The sequence below is a fragment of the Muntiacus reevesi genome, chromosome 4 (assembly GCF_963930625.1).
Source record: "Muntiacus reevesi chromosome 4, mMunRee1.1, whole genome shotgun sequence".
Taxonomy (NCBI): domain Eukaryota; kingdom Metazoa; phylum Chordata; class Mammalia; order Artiodactyla; family Cervidae; genus Muntiacus; species Muntiacus reevesi.
In genome coordinates, this window is record NC_089252.1 from 156,581,932 (window position 1) to 156,600,537 (window position 18,606).

The 18,606-nt window shown below is 37.8% G+C and overlaps 1 protein-coding gene across 1 annotated transcript in view; it reads left to right on the plus strand.

Moving 5' to 3' along the window:
- SLC2A13 (solute carrier family 2 member 13) overlaps nucleotides 1–18,606 on the plus strand; it is a 484,362-nt gene that overhangs the window by 354,670 nt on the left and 111,086 nt on the right. Inside the window, exon 7 of the mRNA XM_065934615.1 lies at nucleotides 13,136–13,261. Coding sequence (XP_065790687.1) covers nucleotides 13,136–13,261 — 126 coding nt within the window. The remainder of the gene's footprint in view (nucleotides 1–13,135; nucleotides 13,262–18,606) is intronic.

Below are 18,606 nucleotides of genomic sequence, written 5' to 3' on the forward strand. Positions count from 1 at the left end.
GTATACTTGCTTTTCATCAGCAAGCCTCACTGCTGTGAATAAATTTTTGTCTGTAGTTCTGGAATCCAGTACATTCTCAGCCTCAGTTTCTAAAGGGAAGTGATGAGAAATGTGTTCCGGAAGGTTGCCACCAATTATATGTGGATTTGATCTGAACGCCATGAATTGTAAGGAACAATTCACCCGTTGATTTCAGGCTTCAGTCTTATGATCTCATGGACCAAGTATGATGAATGAGATGTAACTTCTCTAATGCAACTGCAGGGAAAATTACCAAATCTGCTGTCAATATAAATGACATTCATTTATCTCTTTATTTATACAACAGGTTTTTATTGAACAGGCTTCCCTGGTGGCTCAGTGGTAAAGAATCCTCCTGCAGTTCAAGAGACACAGGTTCAATCCCTGGGTCAGGAAGATTCCCTGGAGAAGGAGATGGCAACCCACTCCATTATTCTTGCCTGAGAAATCCCATGGGACAGAGGAGCCTGGCGGGCTTCAGTTCACGGGGTCACAAAAGAGTTAGCCACTACTAGGCGACTAAACAACAGCAATTTATTAAACACTTATCTGTCAGATAACATGGAAATCACTGGGAATAAAAGGTGTACAAGACAACAGCCTCTACCTTGAGAAGGTCCCAGCGCAGTAAGGGAAGGCAAGCATACCACAAACCCTTAGAGAAATGGTGGGATGGGCAGTAATAATAGTAGATGTTTTTGATCTACTGATAGCATAGTGATACGTCTAGTTCTGCTGGGAACTGAGTTTCACAAAGGAGATGATGCCAAATATGAGTTTTTAGGCAACTGTAGGAAAGTAAAGGTGGAAAGTAATAGTCCAGACAGAGGAAAAAAATGCAGAAAATCATAAGAACATGTTATATTCTGAATCCTGCAGTTTGTATGGACAGCCATGGCATCTGTGGAGAAATAGCACAAATGATTGACAAGAAGAAGCTAAATCATGCCATAATAGAACAATATTCATCCTATAGGCAATAGAAAGCTTTTATAGGATTTAAACAGGAGCGAGTTCTGATCAGGTTAGATTTATGACAGTGCAAGAAATGGAGTGGAAGGAGTCTAGAAGTAGAAAGGCTCAATGTAAGACTATTGGAAGGGTTCAGGTAAGAGGTGGCAAATTCAAATCAAAGTCCAAATGAGGGATTGTAAGAATGGAGAGCAGAGGAATTAAATTTGCCTTGGTGATAGATAGGATGGATGTAGCTATTTAAATGTATGTGGTCTCAAATCATGCTCAAGTTATTAAATTGTGAGACATAAAAACAAGAGAACAGGTCATGGAGTCTCTGTGTATCACTAGTAATAATGGCTGTGTACCACTGATGTTTCCCAGCAAAATTTATACAGAGTAATGAAAGCAGATTTCCAAGAACAAAACTAGGGAGTTAGAAAAGATGCATCAGTGTGAGAGGTGGAAGGAACAAACAGCATAGTGTCAAGGAATGAGAACATTTTAGGAAAGAGGGAAGTTATTTAGGAAATTTTACCATAGCGTGATAAGTTTAGAAAGAAAAGCACTCAGAGTTAACAATGAGAAGATCATCAGCAATCTCAGAGCAATTTTTATGGAGTGGTGAGGCATGACTTGCTCTATAAAATAAGCACCAGTAGTCCCTATCCTTTTAAATTAACTTCCAACCATTTAAAGTCCCCCAGAATTTCTTTTTTTTTTTTTTAAGAATTCTCCCAAGTTCCCTACTTTCACAGTCAAAATTGAGAGAGGGAGTTCCCTGGCATCCACACTTAGGCTGAGGAAGAAGGCAGATGTCCTGGAGTTCTCTCGCAATACTCATGTAGAAATCTGGTCCTGCAGAGGGCTGCAAACAAGGCAAGCTGCTTCTCCAGTAAGAGTAAATTGGGTTCCAGGGTGCCTACCTGAAGGCACTGGGACCAGTTAGGAGTGGGGAGGGCATAGTAAGGAGTAGAGAAAGTTTAGAATAGCTATTTGGGGAAAGAGTGATATAATTACACAAAATGAGGTGTTAAATTCATGCATGAGGATGAATGAGTAAGCAGTTACCCACAGAGAATGAAAGTTGACCTGTGGCAACAGAGTATCCTAGCATTTGCATTTACCACGACTGATTTTTTTTTTTAATTTAGGCCTTGCCAAGACAGGCATTTTAAGGCCACTGTTCTAAATGTTCTATTTCACTGGATTTAATGAGATATTCAGTTCAGTCACTCAGTCGTGTCCGACTCTTTGCAACCCCATGGAATACAGCACACCAGGCCTCCCTGTCCATCACCAACTCCCAGAGTTTACCCAAACTCATGTCCCTTGAGTCGGTGATGCCATCCAGTCATCTCATTCTCTGTTGTCCCCTTCTCCTCCTGTGCTCAATCTTTCCCAGCATCAGGGTCTTTTCAAATGAGTCAGCTCTTCGTATCAGGTGGCCAAAGTATTGGAGTTTCAGCTTCAACATCAGTCTTTCCAATGAAAATTCAGGACTGATCTCCTTTAGGATGGACTGGTTGGATCTCCTAACAGTCCAAGGGACTCTCAAGGGTCTTCTCCAACACCACAGTTCAAAAGCATCAATTCTTCTGCACTCAGCTTTCTTTATGGTCCAACTCTCACATCCATATATGACTACCAGAAAAGCCATAGCTTTGACTAGACAGACATTTGTTGACAAGGTAATGTCTCTATTTTTTAATATGCTGTCTAGGTTGGTCACAACTTTTCTTCCAAAGAGTAAGCATCTTTTAATTTTATGGCTTCAGTCACCATCTGTGGTGATTTTGGAGCCCCCAAAATAAAGTCTCTGTCTCCCCATCTATTTGCCATGAAGTTATGGGACCAGATGCTATGATCTTAGTTTTCTGAATGTTGAGCTTTAAACCACCTTTTTCACTCTCATCTTTCACTTTCATCCAGAGGCTGTTTAATTCTTCTTCACTCTCTGCCATAAGGGTGGTATCATCTGCATATCTGAAGTTATTGATATTTCTGCCGGCAATCTTGATTCCAGTTGTGCTTCATCCAACCCAGCATTTCTCATGATGTACTCTGCATATAAGGTAAATAAGCAGGGTGACAATATACAGCCTTGACATACTCCTTTTCCTATTTGGAACCAGTCTGTTGTTCCATGTCCAGTTCTAACTTTTGCTTCCTGACCTGCATATAGGTTTCTCAAGAGGCAGGTCAGGTGGTCTGGTATTCCCATCTCCTTCAGAATTTTCCACAGTTTATTGTGATCCACACAGTCAAAGAGTTTGGCATAGTTAGTAAAGCAGAAATAGATGTTTTTCTGGAACTCTCTTGCTTTTTTGATCATCCAGCAGATGTTAGCAATTTGATCCCTGGTTCCTTGCCTCTTCTAAAACCAGCTTGAACATCTGGAAGTTAACGGTTCACGTATTTCTAAAGCCTGGCTTGGAGTATTTTGAGCATTACTTTGCAAGCGTGTGAGATGAGTGCAGTTGTGTGGTAGTTTGAGCATTCTTTGGCATTGCCTTTCTTTGAGATTTTCTATAGCTCAACTGGAATTCCATCACCTCCACTAGCTTTGTTTGTAGTAATGCTTCCTAAGGCCCACTTGACTTCACATTCCAGGATGTCTGGCTCTAGGTGAGTGATCACACCATCATGATTATCTGGGTCATGAAGATCTTTTTTGTACAGTTCTTCTGTGTATTCTTACCACCTCTTCTTAATATCTTCTGCTTCTGTTAGGTCCATACCATTTCTGTCCTTTATTGAACCCATCTTTGCGTGAAGTCTTCCCTTGGTATGTCTGATTTTCTTGAAGAGTTCTCTAGTCTTTCCCATTCTATTATTTTCCTCTGTTTCTTTGCACTGATCACTGAGGAAGACTTTCTTATCTCTCCTTGCTATTCTTTGGAACTCTGCATTCAAATGGATATATCTTTCCTTTTCTCCTTTGCTTTTCGCTTCTCTTCTTTTCACAGCTATTTGTAAGGGCTCCTCAGACAACCATTTTACTTTTTTGCATTTCTTTTTGTTGGATATGGTCTTGCTCCCTGTCTCCTGTACAATGTCAAGAACCTCTGTCCATAATTCATCAGGCACTCTGTCTATCAGATCTAGTCCCTTAAATCTTTTTCTTCCTTCCACTGTATAATCATAAGGGATTTAATTTAGGTCATACCTGAATGTCTAGTGGTTTTTCCCACTTTCTTCAGTTTAAGTCTGAATTTGGCAATAAAAGGAGTTCATGATCTGAGCCACAGTCAGCTCCCGGTTTTAAAAACAAATGAACTGTTTTCTCTAGGGACAAGTTCATACTTGACTTCACAGAGTAGAAACTTAAAATGTTCTAAATTAACCTGAATCAATCATTAAAAGATTGTCTCAGGTGATAGAAGAAGGCACATTTGGTTAAGAGCCTGAGTGCCATGTGAAACAGGTAAACGATTGGTTAAATGAAAATAGGACATTATTTCTCTTGCATAGACATAAAGCTGCCTTTTATTCTGCCTTTTTTTTTAAATTTTCATTAAAAGTATCTTAAATTTTTAGAACCAGGTTTTTTTTCTAAATATGTGCACACTTATTTTTCTCCCTTTCAAAAAAATAGGTCAGAGTAACAAGTTAAACCCTTCCTTGAAACTAACAAGAAAAGAACTTTTTGATTCTAATTGTAGTTATTGTCTGGATTATATTTTTCCCAATCTCCTAGTATACTGTGCTAGTTTCCCCAGCAGTTTCATCCTGTAGTGGAACATTGTCTGTTGTATAATCTCCCCAACTAAAAGTGTCCACAGTCAAAAACAATAGCATGCATTCTGAGCACAATTACCTACTGCTATTTCTCTCTAAATATCATGATGTTCTTTTTCTATGAAATTTTTAGGCTATGATGTAAAAGAGAGCTCTCTTTTTGTGTGGCTCTCTTCTTGGTCCAAGGCAATTGGCCCTTGCAACTTCTATTTCTGCAAGTGAGTTATCAAAATTGCTAACCAGTTTCATTTGGGTTGTGGATTAAATGTTTGCAAATAGCAGCTTTAGCCTCAGGCAATTTAAAAGCAGGGCTTAGCTTGAAGCACCATTTGACAATTGATTTTACTTTCTTTTACTTTCATTACCAAAATATCTCAGATATTCACTCCTACTGACCCACCCTCCAAAATAATTTTTCATTAATGAGAAAAATCAATTAATGAACCTACAGTGTGCCTTGATTTAAAGAGCTATCATCATTTGATTCTTTCTATAAACATGCATTGGATGTCTAGGCTACAGTGAGATTCTGCAGTTGCAGAGTTGGTAAGCATGGCCTTTTCCCTTGGGTCCTTGCAAGCCAGTCAAGGAAGAACATTGTAAGTTCTATAGCAGAGGTGTGCACTGAGCAAAGAGGAAGGTCTTCACCATCATCTGTACTACATATTGACTTGGAGGAGATTTAAAATATTTTGTATTAAAAGAGAGGAATCTCCATTTTATGTAATTTAGCAATTCCTTTTAAAAAACAATTTCTTAAAGTAAGGCACACTTACAATCTCTGCCCTTGAAATAAATATGTAAGAGTAAATGTTTGTGAGATGTTATAACATCCTAATATGTTTTACACTGTTAAAGTTTGTGTGAATTTAGAATGACAGTATTTACATTTCTAACTTTTTCTTTCATGTAGAGTCTTGCAACCAGGTGGGTTCTGAGAGATCATGTGCTCTTGGGATGGAAAACTTGAAGTCCAGAATTTAGGACTCACTCCAGGTCATACTGTGAAAGGGAACAAATAGGGCCTAAGATATAAGTCTGTTTTTGGGGGAAAAAAAATTTAATCTATGCTTAGAATATTTTTATGAGCACTGATTTGTAGCAACATATTTGAATTCTAAGCTTTTATATTTAGGAAATTTCATGTAAATTTATCAGGTCATATTCAAGAAAGCATTAAAGAGCAAATCATGAATAAAAATAGCCACTTCTAGAAATTGTCCCTTTTTTCAATCCTATTTGTTAAAGTCACAGTTATGATATATGCTCTCTGTAAAAGGTCAATTAGCAGATTCCCCAGAATATTTAAAGTTTTGTGTTATCTTCCAAATGTCAAGTCTAAGTTCGAAATGTTACATTTGGGAGAATTTTGCCATAAGATAGTCCATATGATGAAAAATATATATTCCAGGTCAAGGATAAGGGGATGATAGGAAATCATACTTTGCCTCCAGGAGTCTAAGAGCCTGTACAGTCCAGATCAGTCAGCCACCTCAGTTCCCAAACAGTGGCCCACTCCTGAGATGGTGATGAAATTGAACACTGATTGATGAAATTGATTGACCTCTATGAACTTATGTGAAGTAGTACAGAAAGATAGTTTCATGCATTTTTAATATGGGAAAGCCTCAACTTGCATATAAACTATGGGGTAAGTTCTAGGAGAAGACTGAATGTATAAAGAGAAGAAAATAACCAATGTGATAAAGCATTGGTCCCAGTAAAGGCCAAGTAGAGTAAGAGTAAAAGTTCTATCTAGTAGAATGCTGACCTTCGAACAATTCTTTTTCAGAGCCTGGAGGAAAAGAGGTGAGGATAGCTGTGGCTATAGTTATCTTTGTTCAGTCTGAATTTAAAGTTGAAAAAGTTCATTCCTAATCCTTAACATTTTTTACTGGAAAGCAAGAAAGACATAAATCTAAAAGATTTATAAGAGGAAATAAGGATTAGGATCGGAGGAAAGTTGTGGGCATCTGGGATATCAGTTGTGGGATTGCAAGCAGGTAGACGTTTCCGTGCAGCAGTGAAGATCCAGCTTCAGCTGAATACTGTGCATTGTAGCTCAGTCATTAAGAATCTCCCTGCAGTAGAGGAGACCCGGGTTCGATCCCTGGGTTGGGAAGATCTCCTGGAGAAGGAAATGGCAATCCACTCCAGTATCCTTGCCTGGAAAATCTCATGGACAGAGGAGCCTGGTGGGCTGAAGTCCATGGGGTCGCAAAGAGTCGGGCACGACTGAGCGACTAACACTTATAGTGTTACCAGTATTCCTGGTTATGTTAATTCTCCACCAGCGCAGAGCAGTTTAGATATAGAAAGTAAGAACACAGGTGGTTAGAAAGAACCAGACATAAAAGTTTATAGGCAAGAGAACCTAAATACAAAAACGTTCAGGGTCTGCTGGTTAACATGGTTTAACATGAAAGTCTGACAGAGAAGGACTCAAAGCTGTGAAGTCAGTGAAGTGTCAGGAAGAAAGGAGTGTGGGAGATCTCTGGGACAAAGAACAGTTATTCTAGGAATAATAAAGAGATTTTGAAGGAAAGGAATGAAAAATCTATATGTATGTTTTAGATCAGGGATCAGCAAACTTCCTGTAAAGGGTAAGATAGTAAATATCTGTGACTTTGCAGGCCATATAGATTCTGTTATACTTCTCAGCTCTGCCCTTTAAGTTTTTAAGTTGTAGGCATTCATAGATAAGTAAACAAATGGGCATGACTATGTTTCAATAAAACTTTATTTTAAAAATGGGCTGATTTATATTTGTCTGAAGGGCCATAGATTGCTGACTCCTGTTCTAGATAACGACCATTTCCAGGATGTGGGTGAAGTTAAGTGGTTAGAAACCAACGGGTTACAATGTTATAAGATTAGTATATTGACTACAAACCATCTAAATCTAACAGACACTGAGCGAACACTTCACCCGAGAACAGAATAACACATTCTTCATAAGTGTACAAGAAGCATTCTCCAAGATAGGTCATATGCTAGGCTGCAAAATGAGCCTAGGTAAATTTTAAAAACATTAAAATCATACAGAATATGTTCTCTGATCACAGTTGGGTGAAATTAGAAATCACAGCAGCAGCAGCAGCAATCATAAATAACTCACAAAGAAATCTAGGAAATTCACAAGCATATGAAAATTAAATAACACACTCCTCAATTGCCAGAAGAAATTACAAGGAAAATTACTAAATAATTTAAGATGGGTGAAAATGAAGACATACCCCACCAAATATGGGATGTAGCTAAAGCATTGCTTAGGGAGAAACTTATAGCTATAAATGCCTACATTTAAAAGGAGAAAGATACCAAAATCAAAAATCTAATCCTCTGTCTTAAGAGATGGAAGGGACAATAATCAGGTCTGAGATGCCCTGAGGAGATAGAATGAGATGAAAGCCCAGATAAGAGAGGTTGACATTAGCCGAGAAGGACAGCTTCTCCTTGTAACTGGAGTGTGTGCATGCCTTCTAAGTCGCTTCAGTTGTGTCTGACTCTTTGCAACCCTATGGACTAAAACCCACCAGGCTCCGCTGTCCAAGGGATTCTACAGACGAGAATACTGGAGTGGGTTGCCATGCTGTCCTCCAGGGGATCTTTTGACCCAGCAATCAAACCTGAGTCTCTTGCATCTCCTGCATTGGCAGATGGGTTCTTTACAAATAGGAAAGTATTAATAGAATGGTTTATATGTTTGCTATAAGATTATAAATTCCCCATTTTTACCACTTTCATCTGTTTTCTTTGTAAAACTTGAGTTGAGCTCCTTTGCAAAACTTGAGTTGAGCTCCTTTGCAGAGGGTAAAGAGAAATGAAGCATTGGAAATCTGAGGAATGGTTTTTGTGCCGAATGGTTGAAATAGTCCTCTAATGGAGTTGACTAGGAAAAACTATTAAGAATTTTAGGCTGTTGAGGATCCTTTTGAGGCTGGTAGTAGTATGCTATAGAGGAACTCCTGATCTGCCCTACTGTGTAATTCCTTCAATTGCATTGGGTATGCGGGTAAAGGCACAGAAAAGGCAAATGTTGACATTTACATATTAGCTAGATGGGTGAGATAAGAAGATAAATAGGCAGGGAAATTTAGGATATTGAAATGATGAGTCATGGGCAATAAGCTAGTTAAGGACAGAACTAAAGGAAAAAAAACTTGCTTCCAGTTCAAGATGGTGGAGTAGAAAGATGTGCATTTATCTCCTCCTGCGAGAGTACCAAAATCACAACTAACTGTTGAATTACCATTGACAAGAGGACTCTGGAACCCACCGAAAAAAGATACCTTATATCCAAAGACAAAGAAGAAGCCACGGCAATATGATGGGAGGGACACAATCATGATATAATCAAATCTCATACCTGCAGTGTGGGTAACCCACAAACTGGAGAACAATAATACCAAAGAAGTTCTTCCATTCTTAGGAAGGTTCCAAACCCCACACCAGGATTCCCAGCCTGGGGATCCAACAATGGGATTGGGGATCCCCAGCAAATCTGACCTTGAAGACCAGAGGGAATTGACTATAGGACTTTCACAGGACTGGGGGAAACAGACTCCTGTCTTGGACGGTACAAACAAAATCTTGTGTGCACCAAGACCCAGAGGAAAGGAGCAGTGATCCCAAAGGAGACCGAACCAAAACTACTTGCAAGTGTTGGAGGGTCTCCTGTGGAGGCCTGGGTTGGCAAGGCCTCACCACAGGGACAGGGCCACAGGCAGCAGCAGGCCGGGAAGGTCTCCCTTGGTGTAAACCCTCTTGGAGTTTGCTCTTAACCCTACCGTAGAGCCCATAGACCCCAGGACTGGGTGCCCTAAAGCCAAACAAGTACCAGAAGGGAATGTAACCCCAGCCATCAACATATAATTGGATTAAAGTTTTACTGAGCAATGCCCTGCCCACTAGAACAAGACCTAGTTTTTCCCTTGGCCAGTCCAACCCATCAGGAGGCTTACACAAGCCTCTTAGCTTCCTCCACCAGAGGACAGACCGAAGAAGCAAGAAGAACCACAGTCCCACAGCAGCTGGAACAAAAAAGACATTACAGAAAGTAAATCAGGATGAAAAAGCAGAAAGTTATGTCCCAGATGAAGGGAAAAGATAAAACCCTAGAAAAACAGCTAAATGAAATGGAGATAGGCAACCTTCTAAATAAAGAATTCAGAATAATGATAGTGAAGGTGATCTAGGATCTTGAGAAACAAAGGAGAAGGTGCAAGAAATGTTTACCAAAGACCTACAAGAACTAAAGAACAAAGAGAAGTGAATAATGCATGAGATGGAATCAGTAGCAGAGTAACTGAGGCAGAAGTACAGATAAATGACCTGGAGATCAAAATGGTGGAAATTACTGCCACAGAACAGAATGTAGATAAACGATACATAGTAATCAAACTGACAAAAATTAAAGACAAGGATAAAATATTAAAAATAACAAGGGAAAAATGACAACATAAAAGGGAATTTTCATCAGGCTACCAGCTGATTTCTCAACAAAAACTGTATAAGCCAGAAGGGAATGGCACAACATGTTTAATGTGATGAAAGGGAAGAACCTACAACCAAGAATACTCTCCCCAGCAAGACTCTCCTTCAGATCTGATGGAGCAATCAAAAGCTTTCCAAACAAGCAAAAGTTAAGAGACTTCAGCACCACCAAACCAGCTTGACAACAAATGCTAAAGGAATTTCTCTAGACAGGAAACACAAGAGAAGGAAAATACCAACAGAAAATAAACCCAAAACAATTAGGAAAGTGGTAATAAGATCATAACTATTGAGAATTTCCTGAAATTTAAATGGATTAAGTGCAACCAAAAGACATAGACTGGTTGGGCAGATGAAAACATGTGTGTATGTATTTCCACTTACCATATTACTCTGTTTGACTCCCCAAACTGTATGTAATTATTTTATATTGTTAGGTTAATCATGTTCCCATTATGGCTGGCAATTGTAATTATCTTTTATTTTTAGTCTGGCTATTGATTGTGAAAACTGTTAAATATCTTTTACTTTTTAAAAAAATGGTATGCATGCGAAAAAAAAATTTTTTAATAAAATAAAAATCACCCCTCTCATAAGGGAAAAAGGGATAAATTGGGAGATTAGAGTTGACATATGCACACTACCATATATAAAATAGATAATTAATAAAGGCCTACTTACAGCACAACAAACTATTGAATACACTGTAATGGCCTATAGAATATATATGTATGTATAACTGAGTCATTTTGCTGAACACAGGAAACTCACACAAATTGTAAATCAGCTATACACCAATAAAGTTTTTTTTTAAATCAAAAAGAGAAAGAAAGGAAAAAGCTACTGAACAGGGAGCAAATCAATTAACTGGAGGTTGTCATGAGGTCTAATATACAAATCAACATCATTTTTGTTCACTAACAAGTCCCAGCTCCTGGAATAGTTCCTGGCACAGAGTAAGTGTAATATGTTTGTATTTGTTAAATGAATGATCATGTCAGAGCAGAAATCATTTAGTAAAGAAGATAGAATAATAGGAGGTTTTGGTCAGAGTTGATGTTTGAACAGGTGATGGAAGAGGTGAAGCATTATGGATAATGCCTTATATGTCTGACATGCAGTAGGTAACTGGTTTCTGGCCTTTTATAGGAAATAAGTATTTTTCAAAAAATTTAAATAGTCATTTCTCTACAAATGGGTGAATTGACATTTCCCAAATAATTATGATTTAAAGCCACTGAAACCGTCAGGGTTTTTAACTCTACTTCATATGGGCAGAATAAACGAACAAAATACTAGTAGGAATGATCTTCCCTTCCAAATTAACCTAGTCTAGTTCTTAAAGCCAGAAGCTCAGAGTACTTCTCATGATTTCTATTTTATTTTGTTTATCACAGGTGTGGACAGTTTTAGGTTCACAATACTGTATCACCTTTCTAAAGTATATTGAGCTTTTGGTAGGCTTTGAAAGACCCCTTTTCTTGCTTTTAGTGTACGGCTAAAGTCTCATTAAAAATAGACTATTTGTAAAGTAAAGATTTACAGAGAGAATGACAGTGGTCTTAATTTTTAAACAATGCCAGTCTTTTGCATTTAGCTAAATGCATCAAAGAAGTATTTTGATTTTGATGATTCATGTCTTTTTCAGATAGCTTGCGTTAGTTCTTACTCTATTTCTCTCCCACACGCCACTGTGTAATTACTTATACAAAGTAGATATTTAATAAGTCTGTACTGACTTATCTTTAACTATGTAATAAGTTGTTCCCTGAAATGCTCTTCTCTCTACTTCTTTCCCTGGTAAATTTCTCTTATGATCCATCTCAAATATCATCTCTGAAATTATCCCCCATTCTTACAGGCAAATAATCAGGTCTCTGTCCTTAGAGTATTTCTGTGTTCTTTCATATCATCATCATTAACAGGTATAGCTATTTCTTATCCTTTCCTTTTATCTACCAAGGAGCAGAGCAGGGACTTTAACTTATTCATCTTAGGGTCTCCATACCTTGTATGTGACAACTGTGTATAACGTGTTCCAGGTTTGTCTGGCAAATAGTATGACAGTGAGAAAACTCATTCTGCAAGCACACTGTTGGCTTATGTTGGAAAATCCTCCCCTCTAAAGGATTTTGCCTCTTTAAAATTTTCCTGAAGTTAGGATATTGCTGTTAGGTGAGCAATGATTGGTTGGTAATGGGTCTGGAATCCAACCAGTGGATGAGAAAAGTTAGCCTTTTCCCCTTTACCAACCTTTTTTCTTTTCTCTTTTTCAGAAAAATTTATGCAGTTTTTAAAGGTTACAACTTCTTTTAATTAAGCATACAACATAGTTGGTTTTCAATATATATTTATTAAAAGTACAAGTATCCCCCAGGATGTTAACTCTGGCCATTCTTAGGGCGGTGGCATTTTTATTTTTTAACTTTTTCCTCTAGATGAATCATTCTTTGAATTTTCTATTTCATGAACTATATTAGGAAAAAATTCCATTTTTTTAAAAAAGATATGGTACATGATGGAAACATTTAAGAGAAGTAAATGCTTTGGTACAGTTTGGAACCAGGTAGCTGGTTCAAAATGAACAAGTCTGTGCTCCGGCAACAAATCTCAGTGGCTTAGGAAAGCAAAGTATATTTGTTGCTGGCAGACTGGAGTTCTTCTACATCCAATATTGTACATCCAGTCCACCTCCATTTCAAAGTGGTTTCCAAAGATGCTACATCCAGAGTAGGTAGAGATGGAAGAAATCAGCCATTTCTCACCTGCCTTATCACAAGTTATTTGCCAGAGCCAAACCGAGTCACATGGCCCCGAGCTTTACCAGAGTAGAGTGGAAAATGCAGGGGAGCAAATAGAATACAGTGTGTGCTGAGCGTCAGCTGTCTCTGTTAACACCACTACAACTTGTTTCATTTTACAGTTACTGTAACGAATGTATGTTGGATCCAGACTGCGGGTTCTGTTATCAGATGAATAAATCAACCGTCATTGACTCCTCCTGTGTTCCAGTTAATAAAGCATCCACAAATGAGGCGGCCTGGGGCAGGTATGTTGCTCTTTACATACCATAAAAATATACAATAAAATTTCAGCTAGAGACTTATTTTTAAACTTACAGAATGACTGCGCTTATACACTCTACTTCTTTTAAATTGATCTTCTTTTAAAGAATCTTTGTTCTTTATAACTACATTACTTTGCAGCATATTCTGATGAGAGTGGGTGGAAATATTGCAACTGTATGCTTCACAAACTTAGCATATAAACTCAAGCCTAGACTTCAGGAAATCCAAATTCCATACCCAGCTCTGTTCTAATAAGCTACAGGAGTCTGGACCTTGAGGGAAGTATCACTAAATATTACCAGGTAGTTTCTCCCACTGGGTATTTTTTAATTATACCAATAATTTCCAAACTCCAAAACTTAAGTGAAAGACAGAAAATTGTGAAGTCACAATAAATTACTATCATTTTAAATTCTTTAATTCATATTGTATGTTCCTGGAAGTCAGAGAAATTAAACAAAATAAGGATAAAGTTGGTAATTATGGGTGTGTATGAGAAACTGTGAACCTTTCTCTTTTTGACAGATCCCATTGGTTTAGAGTGGGCACATAAATGAAACGTTTGTATAGAACAAATATCCCATATTTATGAACTAACACTCATATTCATGAATACAGAAACATGTAAATATTATTTGACACGGCTTTTGTGTTTTAAATTCTCAAAAAAAGATTACTATGCTTTCATACTGTCTGCCTCCTAATACTGGGGAAAGCAACGAAATCTGTAATAAAGGGCTTGTATCTCCTAGGAGCCAGAAAGTATAATGTATCATTATTAATACTTGTGCTGTTGTCATTAATCATTTTATTATGGGATTATTCCAAAGTAGTAGTAGTAAATTATGTGACATTGAGTGAAAATTCAGATCACATTTTAAATACACTGATTAAAAGGGAATATGTAAAAGAAATACAGTTGTTAACTTAAAATGAAAACGTGAAAGAGCTTCTTTTAAAAACACCTAATGTATCTTTTCATTAGTCAAGCTTTATTAGGAAGTTAATTGATTAATTATTTCTGAATGTAATACTTTACAGTTTTAATCCTTTTGATTTTTTTCAATAGAAGAAGCCTGAAAGTTTCTAATCAAGAATTATGAACAATTTGAAATCTGTGTATGTAGTTTCCTATACTTCATAGAATTAATTTAAAAACTTATGGGGATACTAAAATTATGTTTATCTCTTTCTCATAGGAAGGTCTATAGGTCAGTAGTCTCAAAATAATTTTATTCTTTTTGCAGCTAACAAATTTTACAACTTTTTAATAGAAATGTGTATTACTTCTTTTATTTACACCTATTTTTTAGAGTTTATTTGTATTTTTGTACCATTATTCCTGGGCTACACCCACTACTAGAGAAAAGTGAAAATAGCTAAGACCCAAGTAGGAAAAATACAAAGAACTAAACAAACTATACAAGAAATTTTTATGCTTGTGGAATATTCTTATTAATACAATAATAACCTAAAACTCCTTACCTCCCACCTCGGAAGGAAAACAGATTTTCTCACTCTTCTCTGCGCTGAGCAGCAATCTTCCTCTTAGCTTAGTCACCATGCTGGGTTGCCTCAATCTATCCTACAAAGAAAACAAAAAATGCAGGATGTATTCACCATGAAAGATTTACTGCAACAGATTCTCCAATTGTAGGTAAAATAGCATTCATTATATTTTTGTTTATTTTGTTGATAGGTTTTATGCAATTACCTAGAATGAAATTTTCAGGGAAAAATCTACCTTTACCTTGGATTCCTATTCGAGATATACTATTTATAGATGTTTTAGGGTCAAGTATTGAGGCAATTCAGTGACATAACCACAGATCTCTGTTGTTGTTGTTCAGTTGCCAAGTCATGTGTGATGCTTTGCGACCCCATGGACTGCAGCACGCCAGGCTTCCCTGTCCTTCACTATCTTTCAGAGTTTGCTCAGACTCATGTCCATTGTGTCGATGATGCCATGAAACCATCTCATCCTCTGCTGCCCTCTTCGCCTGTTGTCTTCTATCTTTCCCAGCATCAGGCTCTTTTCCAGTGAGTCGGCTCTTCACATCAGTTGGCCAAAGTATTGGAGTTCTCCGTTCATGTACTTCAAGACTTCACATACTTCAAGACTAGCTTGAAGGATTTTGAGCATTACCTTGCTAGCATGTGAAATGAACACAACTTTATAATAATTTGAGCATTCTTTGGCATTGCCCTTCTTTGGGGATGGAATGAAAACTGGCCTTTTCCAGTCCTATGGCCACTGCTGTTTTCCAAATTTGCTGGCATATTGAGTGGAGCACTTTAATTGCATCATCTTTTAGGATTTGAATTAGCTTAAGTGGAATACCATCACCTCCACTAGCTTTGTTCATAGTAATCCTTATAAGGCCCACTTGACTTCACACTCCAGGTTGTCTGGCTAAGTGAGTGACCAAACCATCATGGTTATCCGAGTCATTCAGACCTTTTTTGAATAGTTCTTTTGTGTATTCTTGCCACCTCTTCTTAATCTTTTCTGCTTCTGTTAGATCCTTGCCTTTTCTGTCCTTTATTGTACCCATCCTTGCAAGAAATATTCCCTTGTTATCTTCAATTTTCTTGAAGAGATCTCTTTTCATTCCCATTCTGTTGTTTTCCTCTATTTCTTTGCAGTGTTCACATAAGAAGGCCTCTTGCATATTTTTTTCATGGGGATGGTTTTGGCCACTGCCTTCTGTACAATGTTACAAACCTCCATCCATAGTTTTTCAGGCATTCTGTCTTATCAGATCTAATCCCTGGAATCTATGCATCATCTCCACTGTATAATCATAAGGGATTTGATTTATGTCATACTTGAATTGCCTAATGGTTTTCCCTACTTTCCTCAGTTTAAGCCTGAATTTTGCAATAAGAGCTGATCATCTGAGCCGCAGTCAGCTCCAGGTCTTGTTTTTGCTGAGTGTAGAGAGCTTCTCTGTCTTCAGCTGCAAAGAATCTCTAGTTGTAGCTATTTCCTGAAAAACACCAGGTAGAAGGGTAAAACTATTCATGATGAAGGTAGTATGCTGATATTTATCTCAACATAATGAAAAACATTTGTCCATATAATTAACTACAATTAATTTGAAATAAAACTTTGTCAATCAGTATGCTTTTCTCTGTGAGCTCATGTGCTCGGTTGCTTCAATCTTGTCCAAGTCTTTGCGACCCTATGGACTGTATGTAGCCTGCCAGGCTCCTCTTTGCATGAGATTCTCTAAGCAAGAATATTGGCATGAGTCGCCAGACCCTCCTCTAGGGGATCTTCCCAACTCAGGGATTGAATCCACGTCTCCTGCATCTCCTCATTGCAGATGGATTCTTTATCACTGAGCCACCGGGAAAGCCTTTTATATTTCAATCAAAAAGTTTTCTGTTCATCCTTGTTCTCTAAAAAAGATATGCACATGACAAAGCTCATGGAAAACTGTCCAGCAGCACTGATTATTAGGGAAATGCAAGTCAAAACTGCAATGAGGTATTACCTCTGACGCCTTAGGATAAAAAACAAATAATAAAAATAAAACAATAATTGTTGTGGAAGATGTGGAAAAATTGGAAACTGTATGCACTGTAGATAGGAATATAAAATGGTGCAGCCACTATGGAAAACAGTGTGGCAGTTTTTACATAATTTTAAGATAGAATTATATGTCATCTAATAACTCCACTTTAGGTATACATCCAAAAGCATTGAAAATAAGGTCTTGAAGTTTTATTTGAATACCGTATTCACAGCAGCATTGTTCACAATAGCTAGAAGCTGGAAGCGACTCAAATGCTACTTGACAGACAAATGGATAAGCAAACTGTATATACATACAATTATACATATTTAAAGAAAAGAGATTCTGGCTACTACAACAAGAATAAGCCTTGAATACGAGATGATGAGTGAAATGAGCAAATACCAAATGACTCCATTAACATGAGATACCTAGAGTACTCAAGTTTATAGAGGAAGAATGAAGAATAGTGTTTGCCACAAGCAGAGGGTAGAAGGAAATAGGGAGTTGTTGTTTAATGGTTATGGGGTTTCAGTTTTGGAAAATAGAATGAGTTTTGGAGATTGCTTACAGAATTAGGTGAATATACTTACTGCTGAACTATACAGTTTAAAATGATTAAAAATTTAAATGGCTAATTAAGACAGTAAATTTTGTATAATGTGTATTTTACAATTAAAAAATTTTAAAAAGGAAACCCATGTTAAAATCATTTAATATAGTTCTAGAAAATTCAGTACGCTGCACTAATAGAAAATCTTTCCTCCTGCCCATCATCCTCTGCATCTCCCACATGCATCCCACACAGAGGCAAATATAGGTTTAATTCACAGCTGAACTTGAGAGAAATGCCCAAATGCTACCAGTGAGCATGAGAGCAGCAAAAGCCCATGTGGAAGCCCAACAGCACACAAGACTATCAGAACAGAAGTCAGTCTAAAGGGTGAGAGGCTGGTGCTTTAGGTGCTAAGAAGACAAAACCCCAAGTCTTGCCTCTAGAGCTGTGATGGGCCACCTAAGCTCTGAAACAGAGACAAGAAAATCTGTTGGGCTATGCTGGGCAAAATTCTCTGTGACCCACTTGGGAGCTTGAATTGAAACAGTGTCACACATGAGGAAGCAAAACCAGAAGCCTTTACTATAGGGAAGTATGGCTTCTAATTTCATACTCCCTTTGTGAAGGGAACCATCAGTTGAGAAACATGAATAGTAAAAAATAAAAATGTGGGTCCCAAACTGGAGACATCCATAAAGCTAACTCAGCAAACCTGCAGTCATCAGAACCCAGGACACATGAAACTTCCATCAAAAGCAAATATGAGGTAGCAGTAAAAAGTGTTAAACTATATCAATTTATGGAAGAAAGCTACCACGTGTGACCGACAGACAGAAGAATGAACCCAAAAAGAAGCTTATATTACCAAAAAAATTTAAGAGACTTTAAAATAATGTTTAAAAGAAGAAAAAAAGGAAATAGTATAATTTTTAATTATACTGAAAGTTGCACACTTATAATTTGCACAATGTATATGTATTTGTGTATGTATGTATCTGTAGGAGAAGGGAATGGCACCCCACTCCAGTACTCTTGCCTGGAAAACCCCATGGACGGAGGAGCCTGGTGGGCTGCAGTCCATGGGGTTGCTCAGAGTCGGACACGACTGAGCGACTTCAATTTCACGTTTCACTTTCATGCATTGGAGAAGGAAATGGCAACGCACTCCAGTGTTCTTGCCTGGAGAATCCCAGGGACGGCGGAGCCTGGTGGGCTGCCGTCTCTGGGGGCGCACAGAATCGGACACGAC